The sequence below is a fragment of the Pocillopora verrucosa genome, chromosome 5 (genome assembly GCF_036669915.1).
Source record: "Pocillopora verrucosa isolate sample1 chromosome 5, ASM3666991v2, whole genome shotgun sequence".
Lineage (NCBI taxonomy): Eukaryota > Metazoa > Cnidaria > Anthozoa > Scleractinia > Pocilloporidae > Pocillopora > Pocillopora verrucosa.
Window position 1 is genome coordinate 449,329 of NC_089316.1, and position 17,430 is coordinate 466,758.

At 39.3% G+C, this 17,430-nt stretch overlaps 1 protein-coding gene across 3 annotated transcripts in view; it reads left to right on the forward strand.

The window, feature by feature from the left end:
* The window catches only part of LOC131790936 (uncharacterized), a 44,482-nt gene that overhangs the window by 5,612 nt on the left and 21,440 nt on the right, over positions 1-17,430 (forward strand). Inside the window, exons 10-37 of one of the 3 annotated variants that reach the window (XM_066166999.1) lie at positions 217-257; positions 750-915; positions 1,282-1,436; positions 1,825-1,951; positions 2,617-2,814; positions 3,048-3,229; positions 3,533-3,761; positions 3,999-4,079; positions 4,319-4,426; positions 4,634-4,674; positions 5,201-5,366; positions 5,734-5,888; positions 6,270-6,396; positions 7,066-7,263; positions 7,945-8,126; positions 8,440-8,668; positions 8,903-8,983; positions 9,218-9,325; positions 9,544-9,584; positions 10,014-10,179; positions 10,559-10,713; positions 11,073-11,199; positions 11,845-12,042; positions 12,509-12,690; positions 12,925-13,246; positions 13,685-13,922; positions 14,206-14,271; positions 15,034-15,266. In XM_066166999.1, coding sequence (XP_066023096.1) covers positions 217-257; positions 750-915; positions 1,282-1,436; positions 1,825-1,951; positions 2,617-2,814; positions 3,048-3,229; positions 3,533-3,761; positions 3,999-4,079; positions 4,319-4,426; positions 4,634-4,674; positions 5,201-5,366; positions 5,734-5,888; positions 6,270-6,396; positions 7,066-7,263; positions 7,945-8,126; positions 8,440-8,668; positions 8,903-8,983; positions 9,218-9,325; positions 9,544-9,584; positions 10,014-10,179; positions 10,559-10,713; positions 11,073-11,199; positions 11,845-12,042; positions 12,509-12,690; positions 12,925-13,246; positions 13,685-13,922; positions 14,206-14,271; positions 15,034-15,263 — 4,299 coding nt within the window. In that variant the 3' untranslated portion in view covers positions 15,264-15,266. Of the gene's footprint in view, positions 1-216; positions 258-749; positions 916-1,281; positions 1,437-1,824; positions 1,952-2,616; positions 2,815-3,047; positions 3,230-3,532; positions 3,762-3,998; positions 4,080-4,318; positions 4,427-4,633; positions 4,675-5,200; positions 5,367-5,733; positions 5,889-6,269; positions 6,397-7,065; positions 7,264-7,944; positions 8,127-8,439; positions 8,669-8,902; positions 8,984-9,217; positions 9,326-9,543; positions 9,585-10,013; positions 10,180-10,558; positions 10,714-11,072; positions 11,200-11,844; positions 12,043-12,508; positions 12,691-12,924; positions 13,247-13,681; positions 13,923-14,205; positions 14,272-15,033; positions 15,267-17,430 lie in introns of those variants that run through there. The other 2 variants (XM_066166997.1, XM_066166998.1) reach the window with 2 other exon arrangements.

Consider the following 17,430-nt stretch of genomic DNA (forward strand, 5'->3'; position numbering starts at 1 on the left):
AATAATTTTTTTAATTTTTGTCTTATCATTACTGTTATTTTTTGCTCCGTTCAAATTACTGTAACTGCTAGTGCTACACGAGGAGGAAAACCATCAACCAACCAACCATCGTCGTTGTCGTCGCATGATCGACAAGCTTAAATCATTATTTTGACATACTAAGTGTTCAGGAGAGGAACCTACTTATTCATACACTTTTATGTACTTAAAATACAGGATAATCAGGGATACACAGCCATGCATCACTCTACTTACCAGTAAGTTGAGTAATTTTAAGTAAGCTGGTCAAACTTATAATTCGATTCAGAGCTTTTGTTTTGCTTTCCTTCGCCAAACGATTGTTTTCGCAAACTTGAGCTATCCTCTCAGTCAATTGAATAATAAAAAAAAAACCAAGACCTAAAACCAAACTTGAGCTATCCTCTCAGTCAATTGAATAATTATAAAAAAACCAAGAACTAAAACCACTGAATAACTTTTGGTATGCTTGAATTCGACAGCATGTGATTGTTCTTCGTGTTCATTCATCCGCTAAGTTATTTTTGCATGTCTAGACTTGCTTAGCTTTTTTTTTTATGACTCTTGCAGGAGCCAATGCAAAACATCTGCATATTATTGTTCATATATTTCTTCCTTTATGACAGTCACGTGAATATTCCTAGGAAAGCAGCATAAGTAACCTCTTAAGTTAAAGTGAAATGCAAAAATGCCCAATGTTTTGTTTAACTTATATCCTCGTGATCATTCAGAGACGAAAGCGGTGAAGCATTGAAACTGTTACTGGAGAAAGGCTTTGACCCAAACGTTCAACACAGAAGTAATAAGAGCACACCCTTACATTTGGCTGTGAAAAGGAAAAACGAAACGGCAGTACAGATCCTGACACAGTGCCCCGAGTGTGACGTCAATCTACAGGTTCGTTGGTTTCTTTGAAGATACCAGTTCTCCTGAGAATACAAATTTCTAATGTTTTCTCGACTGTTTGACCATTTCAGCAAACATTGCACATATTATTAAGACGCATTTCGTTGTAAAATCTAAAACTACATAGCTCTTTATTTATTTTTAAACGATACATGAAAAGTCTATGACCTGCCGTTGGAAAGTCTTAAGACTCAACTGTTTTGGCTGCGGCACTGGACCATTTGACGTTTGCACCCATTCTTGATGTTTTCATCCCAACATTTTGGTGCTCAAATACACTGCTACCCAAGCTGCCAGTAAATAAACAAAGTCGAAAGGCACCACGTGACTCCTGACATTACGCTTGACCATTTTCAGGACGAGGCAGGTGATACCCCTCTCCATGATGCCATCCGAGCAAAACACCACAGCATGGTGGATATGCTGTTAGAGTGTCCAAGAATTTGTTACACTCTTTGTAACGGAAAAGGTTTCAATTATCTTCAACAAGCTGTTTTGAAAGGAGATAAACGGTAACTATGCCAAAAATAATTACATCACTACTGAGTTAGACAGCTTAATCAGAGTAAGGGTACTATAGCTTTTCAGATCCTTGGCATCGGATGGATCAACAGTACCCAGACCCAAGGCATAGTTTTCAACTAATCGTCGCAGTTTCTGAGACACCTGGGCCTAGGCTTATACGCAAACCAAGGTCGAACATGAAGCTCATGATCTTCCTGATTTCTAGGGTCGTTGGTCATCACTTGGGCTGGTTTTCATGTAATTTGGACAATTGGGGCGATGAGTGATCAAGAAGAAACGAGACCAAACATTAGTTACAAAATTACTTTAATGCTGTTACCAACATTCGCTTTGACATTCAGGACAACATAATTCTACTGTGTCATTTATTCACAGCGCCGTGGAAAAAGTTTTTGCCAAAACCGGGAATTCTTTGAATGTTGTTAAAAATGATGGGTTTACGACCCTTCATATTGCAGCAATTAAAGATCATCGTGAGATAGCTAACATCCTTTTAAAGAAGGTAATTTTATAGAAAAATGATTTTAACGACTTTTCCCCGTTTAATTATCTTTTTTTTTTCGTGTGCAAGACTCCCTTTGTGGTTAATTTAACCGCTTGACAGATTTGAAAGAATGTCGTATGTGTTTAATCTTGAAATGGAATATGACTTTCTGCGTGTGGTTAGCAGGGATATTCAACACTACTATTCTCCAATTGGAAAAACTACGAAAACAAAACGCTGTCATTTACTATAACGATCAGTTCACTGCAAATAATTGATTGCTACATGGCTTACGTAGAGGTTTAATTTACTCTGGACAGGTGCTCCATACCAACGAACCGATATCCTTGTTTCTCGTACGTTGTTAAACAACCCTTCTGTGAGTGAGATGCTACTCCATCATTGTATATCCCTTGAAATTCCGTCAGGATGTCCTCTCCTGGGCAGGGAAAGGGCTAACGAAAGTTTCCTGCAATAGAACATAACATAGTGACCAAAGCAGATCCTATTGGTAAACAACCCGGGTCTGGAGTCTACGTTGCGAACCGTCAGGCCATTGCGTATTCTTTTTATTGACAACCTCACCAAAAGTTTATAAAAACTTTCGAACAATGAATCTGAATCTGATAATTCAATCCGATAAAGATATTTTGATAGTGAGAGTATATTTTTTTCTCTAACAGCCGGGGTGTGAGGTCGATGCTCTGACCGCTAAAAATCAATCGGCTCTTCATTTAGCCGCCAATGAAGGGTACTCAGTCATGGTAGGGATATTGTTGGACCATGGAGCCAGTGTGAATGCGGTGGATGATGACGGAGATACAGCGCTTCACATCACTTTAATGAAAGAACGCGTTTTTCAGAGAAATCCGGAAGTAATGGTAAATAAGTAGCGTCATAAAATATCGTGCTATGAGCCTGTTCATGGCGTTTAATCAGTAAAAGAAGCTCGATAGTAAACAGCGCTGTAGTCGCGGAGGGGTGAAGGGGTCAGGTCACGTATACCATGGCTATTTCACCCTTCCGCTACTATGACGCCTTTGGCCACTACGCTCTGTTTTACTAACTGAACACTTGAAACAGGCCAACAAGAAATAGATTTGTTTTATTTTAGCCTGGTCTGGAGTTACTACTTGGTGTACGAAAGAGCAGTGCGCCCTTTGTTGCTGTTTCACGCTGCTTGTTAAGCTATGGAGCTGACGTGTTGAAAGTCAATGGCTCTGGGGAAACACCGCTGGACAGATGTCGAGGATCGGAAGTTGAGCAACTCATTCGGAAGATTGCAGCCTGTGGAGGGTATTCAAATGCTTTTGTGATACCTGTACACCTTTCTATGTTAAAGTAGAGCGGATTCTCGCTTCCAAAACACCTACATTCGGATGAAATTTTATCCTGGCACCACAACATTTTTGATCACGCCAAAGAGATTCCCCGCGTGGTCTTGGTATCTCTTGCCTGAATCGAAGGCACATTACCAATAGGGGGACATTCAAATATTCAGTCCGAAGGATACCACCTGAATTAGGGCCTTTTTAGTGCATGTGGAAATTGCTTTTACATGATGTCCAAGTAAAATGAATCTTTTCTTATCAACTGTAGAGCTACAGACAACAAGAAAGTTCCAAGTTTTGGGTCCTCGAGCGGGTCGCAAACCGAACCCGAGTTAGGCGATGCTTCATCTTCAGCAAGTGCGGTGACACAGACAGATGAGAATGAAAAAGATGATGGAATTCAACCAGATAAAATTGGTAGCACAGATGAGGCAGAAGATGCGTTTTTAAGGAATGTAATAAAGGACTTGTGCAGAGGAGATCGAGAAGACATTAGGGTAAGCGAAACAAATGAAGGTGTATCACAGGAAAAAGCCTTTGTAAAAAATATACGGTCTAGAGGAAAACACATTATGTCGCGTTAAAAGTTCAAAAGGAGTTCTAAAGCACTGTAGCTGTGCCATTTTGTATCAGTATGGAAAAAACTGCAACGAGGACGATCCTACTACGTTTAGTTGTCTCTCTGTAACAACCACACTTTAACAGGTCTGACGCACACATTCGTTCATTAATAGGCGGACATCAACCTCGTGAATGCTGCGAGAAGTAACAACCTCTCAAGAGTCAAGGAAATCTTGGACGCTAAACCAGAACGGGTACCTTTTTTCTTTCATTCCTTTTACTTTTGCGGATAGTATTTGCAAGGCTGAAAAAAATTTCTTAAACTAAGGTAATATGATAAATACGAGCGTAAGAAGAGAACTGCGTAACTTAGGGTCAGTAAACAGTGATAACTAAAGGTATATTTTTTAAGACTTCTAGAATCAAATTTGTACTTGGTGGCGTTTAAAAAGAATTGATATGATAAAGGGTTTGTGTTTTTTGTTCTGCGCAGATTGATAAGCTAGTGGGTGGTCACACAGCTCTCCATGTAGCATGTCACCAGGGGCATTGTGACATCATTGGAGAATTGCTTGAGAGAGGAGCTAACATGGATATACTGGTGGGTAACAACAGTGCTTTTAAACATCACGGTTATTTTTTACCACATTCAAATGATTGTAATTGTTAGTGCTGCTCGAGAAGGATAACAAAGAGACACATGATCGACGAGCTTAGGTTGTTATTTGACAGCCTCGTATTCTATTTATCTTAGTGTTTGAGGAGTAGAACCTCCTTTTTCATACACTTTTATTTACTCATAACACAGGATAATCAGGGATACACAGCCATGCATCACTCTACTTATCAGTAAGTTGACATATAAAAGTTTGTCAAACTTATAATTCGATTCAGAGATTACTTTAATTTTGCTTTCCTTCGCCAAACGATTGCTTTCGAATACTTTAGCCATCCTCTCAGCCAATTGAATAGAAAAACAAAGAACGAAAACCACTGAAAACGAAGTAACTCTTGTTGTGCTTAAATTCGACAGCATGTGATTGTTCTCCATGTTCATTCATCCGCTAAGATATTATTACATGTTCTGACTGGCTCTGATTGCTTAGCTTTTGTCTTTACGACTCTTGCAGGAGCCAACACAAAACATCTGCATGTCCCCAAATTAGTAAGGGATTTGTTCCCTGGCTAGACGGTTTTTTTGACACTTTAATAAAGTTTCTATTCTATTCTATTCTATGTTATTGTTCATATATTTCTTCCTTTATAAAAGTCACGCAAATATTGTTAGGAAAGCAGAATAAGTAACTTCTTAAGTTAAACTAAAATGCATAAATGCCCGATGTTGTGTCGAACTTATATCCTCGTCATCATTCAGAGACGAAAGCGGTGAAGCACTGAAACTGTTACTGGAGAGAGGTTTTGACCCAAATGTTCAACACAGAAGTAATAAGAGCACACCCTTACATTTGGCTGTGAAAAGGAAAAACGAAACGGCAGTACAGATCCTGACAAAGTGCCCTGAGTGTGACGTCAATCTACAGGTTCGTTGGTTCCTTTGAAGATACCAGTTCTCCTGAGAATACAAATTCCTAATGTTTTCTCGACTGTTTAACTAACTCAGCAAACATTGCACATATTATTAAGACGCATTTCGTTGTAAAATCTAAAACTACATTGCCCTTTGTTTATTTTAAACGTACATGAAAAGTCTATGTCCTGCCGTTGGAAAGTCTTAAGACCCAACTGTTTTGGCTGCGGCACTGGACCATTTGACGTTTGCACCCATTCTTGATGTTTTCACTTTCCACCGTTTTCAAGCTCAAATACACTGCTACCCAAGCTGCCAGTCGATAAAACAAAGTCGAAAGGCACCACGTGACTCCTGACATTACGCTTGACCATTTTCAGGACGAGGCAGGTGATACCCCTCTCCATGATGCCATCCTTGCAGAACACCACAGCATGGTGGATATGCTGTTAGAGTGTCCAAGAATTTGTTACACTCTTTGTAACGGAAAAGGTTTCAATTATCTTCAACACGCTGTTTTGAAAGGAGATAAACGGTAACTATGCCAAAAATAATTACAGCACTACTCAGTTAGACAGCTTAATCAGAGTAAAGGTACAATAGCTTAATACCCAAATCTAAGGCATAGTTGTCAACTAATCGTCGCAGTTTTTGAGACATCTGAGTCATACTTGTGGTCATAGGGAATCTAGACTTATATGCAAACTAAGGTCGAACATGAAGTTCATGATCTTCCTGATAGTTAGGGTCGTTGGTCATCACTTGGCCCGGTGTTCATGTAATTTGGACAATTGGGGCTATGAGTGATCAGGAGGAAACAAGAATAAATCCCAGTTACAAGATTTCTTAAATTTTGTCACCTATATTCGCTTTGACATTCAGTATAACATAAATCTGTTGTGTTATTTATTCACAGCGCCGTGGAAAGAGTTTTTGCCAAAACCGGGAATTCCTTGAATGTTGTCAAAAATGATGGGTTCACGACCCTTCATATTGCAGCAATTAATGATCATCGTGAGATAGCTAAGATCCTTTTAAAGAAGGTAATTTTATAGAAAAAATATTACCCACTTCTCTCCGGTTTTTTTTTAATCTCAATTTCTATTCGCGTGCAAGACTGCTTGTGTATGGTTAAACCGCTTTAACAGATTTGAAAGAATGTCGTATGTGTTCAATCTCTGAACGGAATATGACTTTTTGCATGCGGTTAGCTGGGATATTGAACACTACTGTTACGTCCCATTGGAAAAACTAGGAAAACATAACGCCGCCTTTTACAACAACGGTCAGTTCACTGCAAACAATTGATTGCTACAAGACTTATGTATAGGTTTTTAGACTGGAGAAGTGATCCATACCAACAAACCGATATCCTTGTTTCCCGCACATTTCATCACCAATGTTTCCTGTTTGAGATGCTACTCCATCATTGTATATCCTATGACTTTCAGTCGGGATGTCCTTTTCTGGGCAGAGAAAGGGGCTATCGACAATTTCCTGCCATAGAACATAACAAAGTGACCCAGGCAGATCCTTGTGGTAAACAACCCGGGTCTGGAGTCTACACTGCTAACCGTTGCTAACCGTCAGACCACTGCGTATTCTTGTTATCGACAACTTCCACAAAAGTTTACAAAAGCTTTTGAATAATGAATCTGAATTCTTGCCGATAAAGATAACTCGATAATAAAAGGATATTTTTTATCAAACAGCCGGGGTGTGAGGTCGATGCTCTAACCTCTCACAATCATTCGGCACTTCATTTAGCCGCCAGTAAAGGGCACTCAGTCATGGCAGGGATGTTGTTGAATCATGGAGCTGATGTGAATGCGGTAGATGATGACGGAGATACGGCGCTTCATATCACTTTAATGAAGGAACATGTACTAAAGAGAAATCCGGCAGAAATGGTAAATAAGTAGTTTCATAAAATACCGTGCTGTGAGTCTGTTCATGGCGTTCAGTCTGTAAAATGAAGCTCCATAGTAAACAGCGCTGTAGTCGCGGAGGAGTGAAGGGGTCAGGTCACGTATACCTTAGCCAGTTCACTCCTCCGCTAAAAAGACACTTTAGGCCATTATGCTCTGTTTTACCAAATGAACGCTTGGAACAGGCCAACAAGATGTCGAAGGAGACATTGTATATTTTATCTCCCTTTTTCTCCCCTCCAGTGTGAGAGGATTAGCAATGTAAAATAATCATAACATGGATGGTTATGCATATGTCCTTGCTTTTACCAGGACGTTTAAAGCTAACTCCAATAATAACTCAGGTATTGTCCACATCCATAGACAATGATATTGTTGGGAAGTAAAGTTAGTGTTATTTTCTTTCCTCAAGCGATGCTGCCCTCTTATTTCGTCAACCCAATTAAAAGAGGAACGTAGTAGATAGACAAATAATTTCTACCATCAACCACACCCTTTGAGAATCGTCCTCCCACTTAACTTTGCTATGACCTCGATGTAGTATAATGATCTCAAATAGGTTCTCACACTGCCTGCAATAAGCACAACTAATGTAAAGGTAATCAGTTGGTGCCTTGTTAGCGTCTTTGGCCTTCTACACGAAATAGCGTTGTTTTATTTTAGCCGGGGCTAGAGTTACTACTTGGTGAACGAAAGAGCAGTGCGTCCTTTGTCGCAGTCTCACGCTGCTTGTTAAGCTATGGAGCTGACGTGTTGAAAGTCAATGGCTCTGGGGAAACACCGCTGGACAGATGTCGAGGATCAGAAGTTGAGCAACTCATTCGGAAGATTGCAGCCGGTGGAGGGTATCCAAATGCTTCTGTGTATTTTTTGATACCTGTACACCTTTCTATGCTAAAGTAGAGCGGATTCTCGCTTCCAAAACACCTACATTCGGATGAAATTTTTATTCTGGTAACACAAAATTATTGATCACGGCAAACAGATTCCTCGCGTGGTCTTTGTATCTCTTGTCTGAATCGAATGCACATTACTTATAAAGGGACACTCAAATATCCAGTCCGAAGGATGCCCTCTGAATTAGGGCCTTTTTAGTGCATGTAGGAATTGCTTTTACATGATATCTAAATAAAATGATACTTTGCTTATGAACTGTAGGACTACAGACAACAAGAAAGTTCCAAGTTTTGGGTCCTCGAGCGGGTCGCAGACCAAACCTGAATTAAGCGATCCTTCATTTTCAGCAAGTGCAGCGACACTGACAGAGGAAACTGAAAATGAAGACAGAAATCAAACAGATAGAATGGGTAGCACAGATGAGACAGAAGATACGTTTTTAAGAGGCGTAATAAGGGACTTGTGCAGAGGAGATCAAGAAGACATTAGGGTAGGCGAAACAGCTGAAGGTGTATCACAGGGAAAAGCCCTTAAGGAAAATATACGGTCCAGAGGAAAACACATTGTGTTGCGTTAAAAGCTCAAAAGGAGTTCTACAGCATTGCAGTTGTACCATTTTGTATCAGTAAGGAAACTACAACGAGGATGATCCTAATACGTCTAGTTGTCTTTTTGTGACAACCATGCTATAAGAGGTCTGACATGTTCATTCGTTCATTAATAGGCGGACATCGGCTTAGTAAATGCTGCACAAAACAACAACCTCTCAAGAGTCAAGGAAATCTTGGATTCTAACCCAGAGCGGGTACCTTTTTCCTTTCATTTCTTTTACTTTTACAGATTGTATTTACAAACGTTTTCTACAATCAAGACAATATGATAAATACGAGCATAAGAAGGGAATTGCGTAACTTGGGTTTTATTAAACAGTGATAACTAAAAGGATATTTTTTCTAAACTTCTAGAATCAAATTTGAATTTGGCAGCGTTTAAGAAAATATGACCTGATTAAGGGTTTGTGTCTTTTCGTTCTGCACAGATTGATAAGTTAGTGGGTGGTCACTCAGCTCTCCATGTAGCATGTCACCAGGGGCATTGTGACATCATTAAAGAATTGCTTGAGAGAGGAGCTAACATGGATATACGGGTGAGTAACAAAAGTTTTTATTCAGTCCAGTACTTTTAACCATCACCGTTATTTTGTTCAAATTACTTTAATTGTTAGTGCTGGTTGAGGAGGATAACAAAGAGACACATGATTGACAAGGTTAGGTCATTATTTTAACATGATTATATTCTACATATCATAGTGTTTCAGATGAGTAGCCTTCTTAATCATACACTTTAATTTTTCTCAAAATACAGGATAATCAGGGATACACAGCCATGCATCACTCCACTTATCAGTAAGATGACCGAATTATGATAGTTATGTTAAATAATCTGCGAAACTGAGAAATCTAAGATTGCTTTAGTTTTTCTTTCCTTCTCAATGCGATAACTTTCAAAATCTTCAGCTACCCTGTCAACCAATCGATAAAAAAATAACACCTACGGCAGTGAAAGTAACTTTTGCGCAGACTGTTTTCGATAGCATGTGTTTGTTGTTGTTATTGTTTATTTATCCATCAAGATAATCATCTTTGTTCTGAGTGGCTCTGATTGCTTTCGCTTTGGTTTAATGACAACCTAACGCTTATTATTTGCATGTTTTGGTTCTTATTTTTTTGTTGTTGTTGCTGTTGTTGTTGTTGTTTTTTTTATTATGACACAGGAAAGCAGAATTAGAAACTCCCTATATTAATGGAGAATTTCTAAAATACTTGATCATTCAGAGACGAAAGCGGTGAAGCATTGAAACTGTTACTGGAGAAAGGTTTTGATCCAAATGTTCAACACAGAAGTAATAGGAGCACACCCTTACATTTGGCCGTGAAAAGGAAAAACGAAACGGCAGTACAGATCCTGACTCAGTGCCCCGAGTGTGACGTCAATCTGAAGGTTCGTGGGTCCTTTGAAGATATCAGTTTTCCCGGGAATACAAATTCCTGATGCATTCTAGACTGTCCCAATAAACTCAGCAAGCATTGCATATATTATAAGATACATGTCTTAGTCAAATTTAAACCTTGTTCGAGTGTTTTTTTTTGTCTTAAATGAACTTGAAAAATCTCTAATCGGTTAGTAGAATGGCATAAGACGTCTAATTTTTTTCGGCTTTGCTCAAATTCAAATATCTATGCGATGGAGTATCATGACATTTGATCCAATTTTTATGTATATTCATCCTCTCGTTTTTTTGATAAAATATACTGCTACCTAAGCTGCCCGTCGAATGGTACCAGGTTACTCCCAGTATCTCGCTCTGACTCATTTTCAGGACGAGACAGGTGAGGCCCCTCTCCATCATGCCATCCTTCTACAACACCACAGCATGGTGAATATGCTGTTGGACTGCCCAAGAGTTTGTGTCACTCTTTATAACGGAAAAGGTTTCAATTATCTTCAACTCGCTGTTTTGAAAGGAGATAAACGGTAACTATGCCAAAAATGATTACATCACGACTCATTTAGACAGCTTACATCAGAGTAAGGGTACGCTGAATGATGTACCCACATGAAAAGCCTACTTTTCAACTGATCGTGACAATTTTCGAGACGACTGCAGCTGGGACATACTTGCAGTCGTAAGAAAGCTAAGTTTATGTGACTCAGGCTCAACTGGAAGTTCATGCTCTTCCAGATCGTTGGTCGTTGGCAATTGGAGCGATCTGAGTGGTCAGAGGGGGAAAACCAGACCAAATCTCACTTACAAAATGATTGTTGTGCTGTTACCTAAGTTAATCGCTTTCACATCCATTGTATCCTAAATCCTTTTTCTCATTTATTTGCAGCGCCGTGGAAAGAATTTTTGCTACAACCGGAAATTCCTTGAATGTTGTCAAAAATGATGGGTTTACGACCCTTCATATTGCAGCAATTAGTGATCACCTTGAAATAGCTAAGATCCTCTTAAAGAAGGTAATATCATCTTTTTTTGTCACCGATTTTTTTTTTCGTGCAAGACTCGTTGTGTGATTTAAATTGTCGTTAAGAGATTTCAATTACTGTCGCTTGTGTTCAATCCAATAGGGAGTACGACTTTTTGCCTGTGGTCATGTTGGGATGATAACCACAAAATAATTGTTACTATTACACCTATTCTCTCTCTCCGTACAAACTAGGAACAAGAGTTGACACCTAAGGTCAGCGGTTCACTGCAAATAATTGATTGCTATAAGGCTTACGTGTAAGTTTTGCACTGGCCTAGTGGTTCATACCAACAAACTGATATCCTTGTTTGCCGGGCATTGTTAAAACAGTTTTTTTCTGTTTGAGATACAACTCCATCATTGTATATCCCATGAAATTTCGTTAAGATGTTCTCTCCTGGCCAGAGGGAGGCGCTAATGAAAGTTTCCTGTTATAGAAGACAACACAGTGACTCAGGCAGATTTCAATGGCAAACAACCCGGGTCTGAAGTCCAGACTGCTAACCGTCAGGCCACTGCCTATTCTTTTTATCGACATTTTTTACAAAAGTTTACAACATATTTCAAGTAATGAATCTAAATGCTTACTGATAAGTTAGATCAACGATGAGGAGACAATTTTTTTATCTAACAGCCGGGATGTGAGGTCGATGCTGCAACTGCTGAAAATCAATCGGCACTTCATTTAGCTGCCGATAAAGGACACTCGGTCATGGTGGAACTGTTGCTGGACCACGGAGCCAACGTGAATGCAGTGGATAGTGACGGAGATACGGCGCTTCATATCGCTTTAATGAAGGAACACACACTACAGAGAAATATGGGATTTATGGTAAATAAGTTCATAAAGTTTAACATGTCGAGCTTTTTCTACCTTTTAGCGTGAGAAGTTAAGTAATACAAAATGATCACGAAATGATTTGGATGGTTATGCATGTGTCGTCATTCTGATGTTTAAAGGCATCTCCAAAGTTAGCTTTTGTTTTGTTCACATCGTTTTGGACAGATACTGTTGTGAAGTAAAATCACTGCAATTTTTTTCTTCAAGCGATGTGGCTGCTTGACTTCGTAAAACCGACCAAGTAAGGAACGTAGATAAGCAAAGAATTTCTACCACCTACCACGCCTTGAATCGTCCGCCCGGTTAAGTTTGCTTTGATCTCACTTTAATGCACCGATCTCAAAAGGGTTCTCCCACTGCTTGCAATAAGAACAGTTGATGTAAAGGGAAAGGTGATCAGTTGGTTCTTTGTTAGTGTCTTTGGCCTTCTACATGGAATAGTACTGTTTTATTTCAGCCTGGTCTGGAGTTACTACTTGGTGTACGAAATAGCAGTGCGTCCGTTGTCGCTATGTCACGCTGCTTGTTAAGCTATGGAGCTGACGTGTTGAAAGTCAATGGCTCAGGGAAAACACCGCTAGACATATGTCGAGGATCAGAAGTTGAGCAACTTATTCGGAAGATTGCGGCCGGTGGAGGGTATTCAAATGCTTTTGTGTATTTTTTAAATATTTGTATACCTCGCTTCCAAAATATTTATATTCCGATGACGTTTTTATCCTGGCCACGACTAAGAACATTCTCCGCGTAGTCCCCGTATCTCTTGCCTGAATTTATTCCAAAGGATTTCAAATGAAGGATGGGTGTTTCAACGTGGAAATTCCTTTCATACATATACTTAACTGAAAATTATACTTTGCTTAACAAATGTAGGACAACACGCAATAAGAAAGTTCCAAGTTTTGGGTCCTCGAGCGAGTCGCGAACCAAAACTGAGTCAGAGGATGCTTCATCTTCAGCAAGTGCGGCGACTGTGGCAAGCGAAACTGAAAAAGATGATGAAAATCAAACAGACAGTACGAATAACACAGATGAGGCAGAAGATACGTTTTTACAGCGCGTAATAAGTGACTTAACAGAGGAGATGTCAGACGAGATGGAGAGCAAAGATGTTCAAGAAGGCGTCACAGCTGAAAGTGTATCAAAGGAACCAGCCCTGGTGGAAAATATAATGATGGAAGATACATTGTGTCAGGTGAAAAGTTCATGCCAAGTTTTAAAAGCACTCTTGTGGTACTATTTCATGCCAGTAAAGAAAAATTACAACGGGGATCATCCTTAGATGTGTATTCTGGAAGCACCATAAGAAGTCTGACGCCCCCAATCACTTATTGCTTTCAAACCTTCTGTTTACGTTTTTCATCTGTATTAATTATGACGATGGTTTTCTCCGATACTGTACATAATAGTGTCAAAATATTTGAAGTCTTCTATTTTAGACGGTACGGTTGTAAGTGGTTTTAGTAGCGTTGATCATTCAAAATTCTCTTTCGAAGATATCTCTCTGCTCTAAAAAAAATGGCTCGTTACTTGACTAAAATTCTCCATTAGGACTCTCTTTTTGGTATAAACTCTCTTCAACCCATGTTTATCAAAGAAGTTGAGGATATTTTTTGTTGTTGTTTACAAGGAGAATGTGGTGTTGGAAGTGACTAATAAAGTTGAAGTGGAAACCTGGGCCCTAGACATCTCAAACAACAGTGCTGTCCAACCTGCTGAAATGGCAGAGAATAACACCGACACCAAAATGGGTGACAGTGAGGGCCCACCATCACAAACCTCTGATGATCAAAAAGTGCTGTGTTACATATGTGAGGAGACTGAGGCTGTTGTTGCATTCAAACCCTGTGGCCACACTGTTGTATGCATAGGTAGCTCTACTTTTTGTTTTAGTTGTTGTTCTTTGTTCTGCGTTAATCGCTCAAATTTTAAGTGAGCATAGTCTCCAAGTTTAAAATCATTCAAGCGTCGTTCATAGAAAATTGCCTCGAAAAAGAAAGCGACTTTGAAATACCTGTTTCCTTGAGAAGACAATCGTGAAAAGGTAAGAAGGATTCAAGGAGGAACAACCATGATTAAGTGTGGAGAAGATTAACACAGTTTGGAAAAGGCATCTTGATCTTGGTATTTATTAACGTAATAATCCGTTTGCAGAATGTGCAGCCCGATTAAAGAGATGCTTGGAATGTAAAACACCTATTTCTGGTAAAGGAACGAGAGGTAACTTGCACAAATTTTAATTTTTCTAGTCTTTGGATGTTGTCCTTCGCTGGCGAGGTGAGGCCGATGTAGCAAAAACTAAAATTTCAATCTTTTGACGATTCACGGCATATCATCTTGATGATGACGTGGATAGGCGAAAGCTTGAAATTTTAATATCTACTCCTAACAGAGAAGAGACGGGGTAATTTGAGTTGATATCGTAAATTGGCCACCGTAAAGATTTTTAAAGCTGACGTTTCCAGCGTTAGCGAAGGGCTAACGACAGTTTCTTCAGAAAAATATCCCCTTTAGAGGAGAGACTGGTCTTACTTAAACTTTATTATTAAACCTTCATTTTCATATTCAAGCTTGCTATTCCTTTCACTTTTCTCCTGAATTGTCCGAAAGCAACAAGTTATTATTACTAAAAAGATACTGTTGATGATAACAATAATAATGATGATGATGATAATAATAACAATAACAATGAAAATAATTATAATAATAACAGTAGTAAAGGTATTCAATGAGGGATCCAAACTCGCTAGGGCGGTTTTCAGCTGGGCCCTCAAATGATATGTCGGGTAATCTTAGGTTTTCGATTCTTAACCAGTTTTTCATGTTTGTTGAATTTCATTTTTATTTCATTTTGATTTTTCTGAGCTTTCGCAAATATCCAGATTTTGAGAGAAAGGGAAAAATACTATCGTTATTTGGTTTGTCTTTGGAGAAATTGGCTGAAAAATTATTGAGTTCAGTTCGCTCCAACTCTCTTCGCAGATGGTAACCCAATCATTGGAATTAACAACAAGTCCTTGGTCTCGCAATATCAGCAACTTGAAGCGAAGTTGCGGAAATTGGAGGAATCTGTTGTGTGTTGTATTTGTGTGGAAAGGAAGAAGGACATCATTTTCCGTTGTGGTCACGGCGCATGTCAGTTTTGTGTAAAGCAGCTTAGTGTCTGCCATATTTGCCAGAAGCCCATCGAGATGAAAATACAAACATTTTGATTATGTGTGGTGCCACGGCGGCTTTTTTTTTTTAAACACAATGTACACAATCTACACTATCTATCGATACGCCACGAAAGCTCGTTCGATGAACAACCACTGCTGAGTGAAATCAGTCTTTTTCCGTGTTCTGCAGTATTTAAGATTTACATCAAAGGTTAACGAAATAAGAATAAAAGCGATTCGTTTTGTGAGCTTCTCGAGAAGAAATCGAGTCAATTCAGGCCAAATATTCATGATCCAAAATATTTAAAGTTTTCCAGGGAACGAAGGAATATATTTATGAATCAAAAGAGTTCAAACTGAATAATTTAGTGTTATCAATTTAGTTGAAACGTTAATTAGCCACCATAAAGATTTTAAAGACTGACGTTTAGAGCGTTAGCCCTTCGTCAGAACGATTGGAGGAATTGTGGGTTGTGTGTGGGTTTATGTGCAGAAAATGGAGCTACGCTACTGGTGGTAAAATGGTGGCGAGAAAACAAGAATAAATTAGTTGAATGAAAAGCACTCGTTGATACTGTAGAGATTAAGATTGCAGATTTGGAAGGTAAATTTTCATTCTAGGTTTTTGCGGCTTTCCGAACTGCCAAGATATAGGGAAAGACCGCAAACTCTAATATGCTATTCGCGACTGGTTCGGATACGTCCTTGTCACTTCTTTCTACGTCGCGAAGGTGTTCCCCGGAATCGTTTACCTAGTCGTCTTCCTATTTCACCAATGTATGACTTTTTGCAAAAAATGCAAGTTATGCGTTAAATTACATTGGCGGAGGTGCACGTAAAATGATCAGTGATCTTAATGAATCTCTTGGGTTCCGACATTTTCTCTACGTTATGAATGAAAGGACAAGTTCTGCATCGTGAGGGAGCGCATTTGAAAGTTCCAGATGGTCATTGGTTTGAAATGAACTTCTGACTAAGAGGTTGCCCATGACTTTGTCACTTTTGTGTGAAATTAGTGGAGGTTGCAAAAAGATATTACAGTCGAACCTCGATTATCCGGGCATCGATTATCCGGACTTTTCGATTATCCGGACTTTTTCTCTGGTCCCGTTTTTTTCATGAATATTAATGACCTTAGATGTTAAAAACTTTAGATGTTAATAAAATTCAGAAATTATGTTAAAAGTCAGGAAAATTGTGTTTAAAACAGCGCATTACACGCTCCGCTTTCGAAAGATCGAGCGCTCGGAGACAAAAAGAGACAAGAAGCCTTCTAATGCGTTCAGCTGAATTTTGATTGGTTCAGTATTGTTTTGTTGCTAAGGGAATGTTATGCTTGATCAGTTCGATGAGCGTGGGTTATGTAAACACACGAGACGATCATAACTCAATTGTCTCATTGATATTCATATTTTCGATTGTCCGGACTCTCGATTATCCGGACTATTTACCCTAGTCCCGCCGAGTCCGGATAATCGAGGTTCGACTGTACCAGTCTCTGAGTCGTTTTGGAGTAATTTAAAGTTTGTTTTGGGGTTGAAATGTGAGGGTGAATGGAATGCCATCAGCGTTTTCCTTCTCAGCTGTTTGAAGTGCTTACTGTCGATCAATTTGTTGAGCACAGTGGTGGCCCGCTTAAAAGATAGAAACAGGAAAGCCACGTTTAGCGCAAATTTGGCACATTGCCACTGATTTTTCGGAAAGATCAGAGTCGTCACTGCATAAACGACGAAGTCTGAGAAACTGTGGAAAAGGTATGGAATTCTTGACATGTGATGGAGGCGATGATGAATACAACAAGTAACTACGTGAGTCTGAAGGTTTGTAGTAAACGCTAGTGCATAAACCGTTGCCTTTAATACAAATTTTGATGCCTAGAAAAGCCAAAGAAGTGTTGGAAATTTCCCAGGTATGTTTAATTGCCAGGTGAAAGGAATTGACAGCGGTTATAAATTAATTGAGCTCCTCTCAGGTAGAGGAGGTAGCGCCGAGGCGGTCGTCAATGTAACGGCCGTAGAGTTCAGGTTTGGGGCCGTGGTATTGACTTAAAAAATTGGTGTTCGCAAAAGATTGGCGTAGCTGGATCCCATTTTAGTGCTCGTGGCTACGCCATTAGTTTGATTATAGTAGTTGCTATCGAATGAAAAGAAATTTAGTGAAAGTACTAGTTCGGCTAGAAGGAGTAGTGTTTCAGAGCTAACTTCCTCAACAGTGCGTTAAT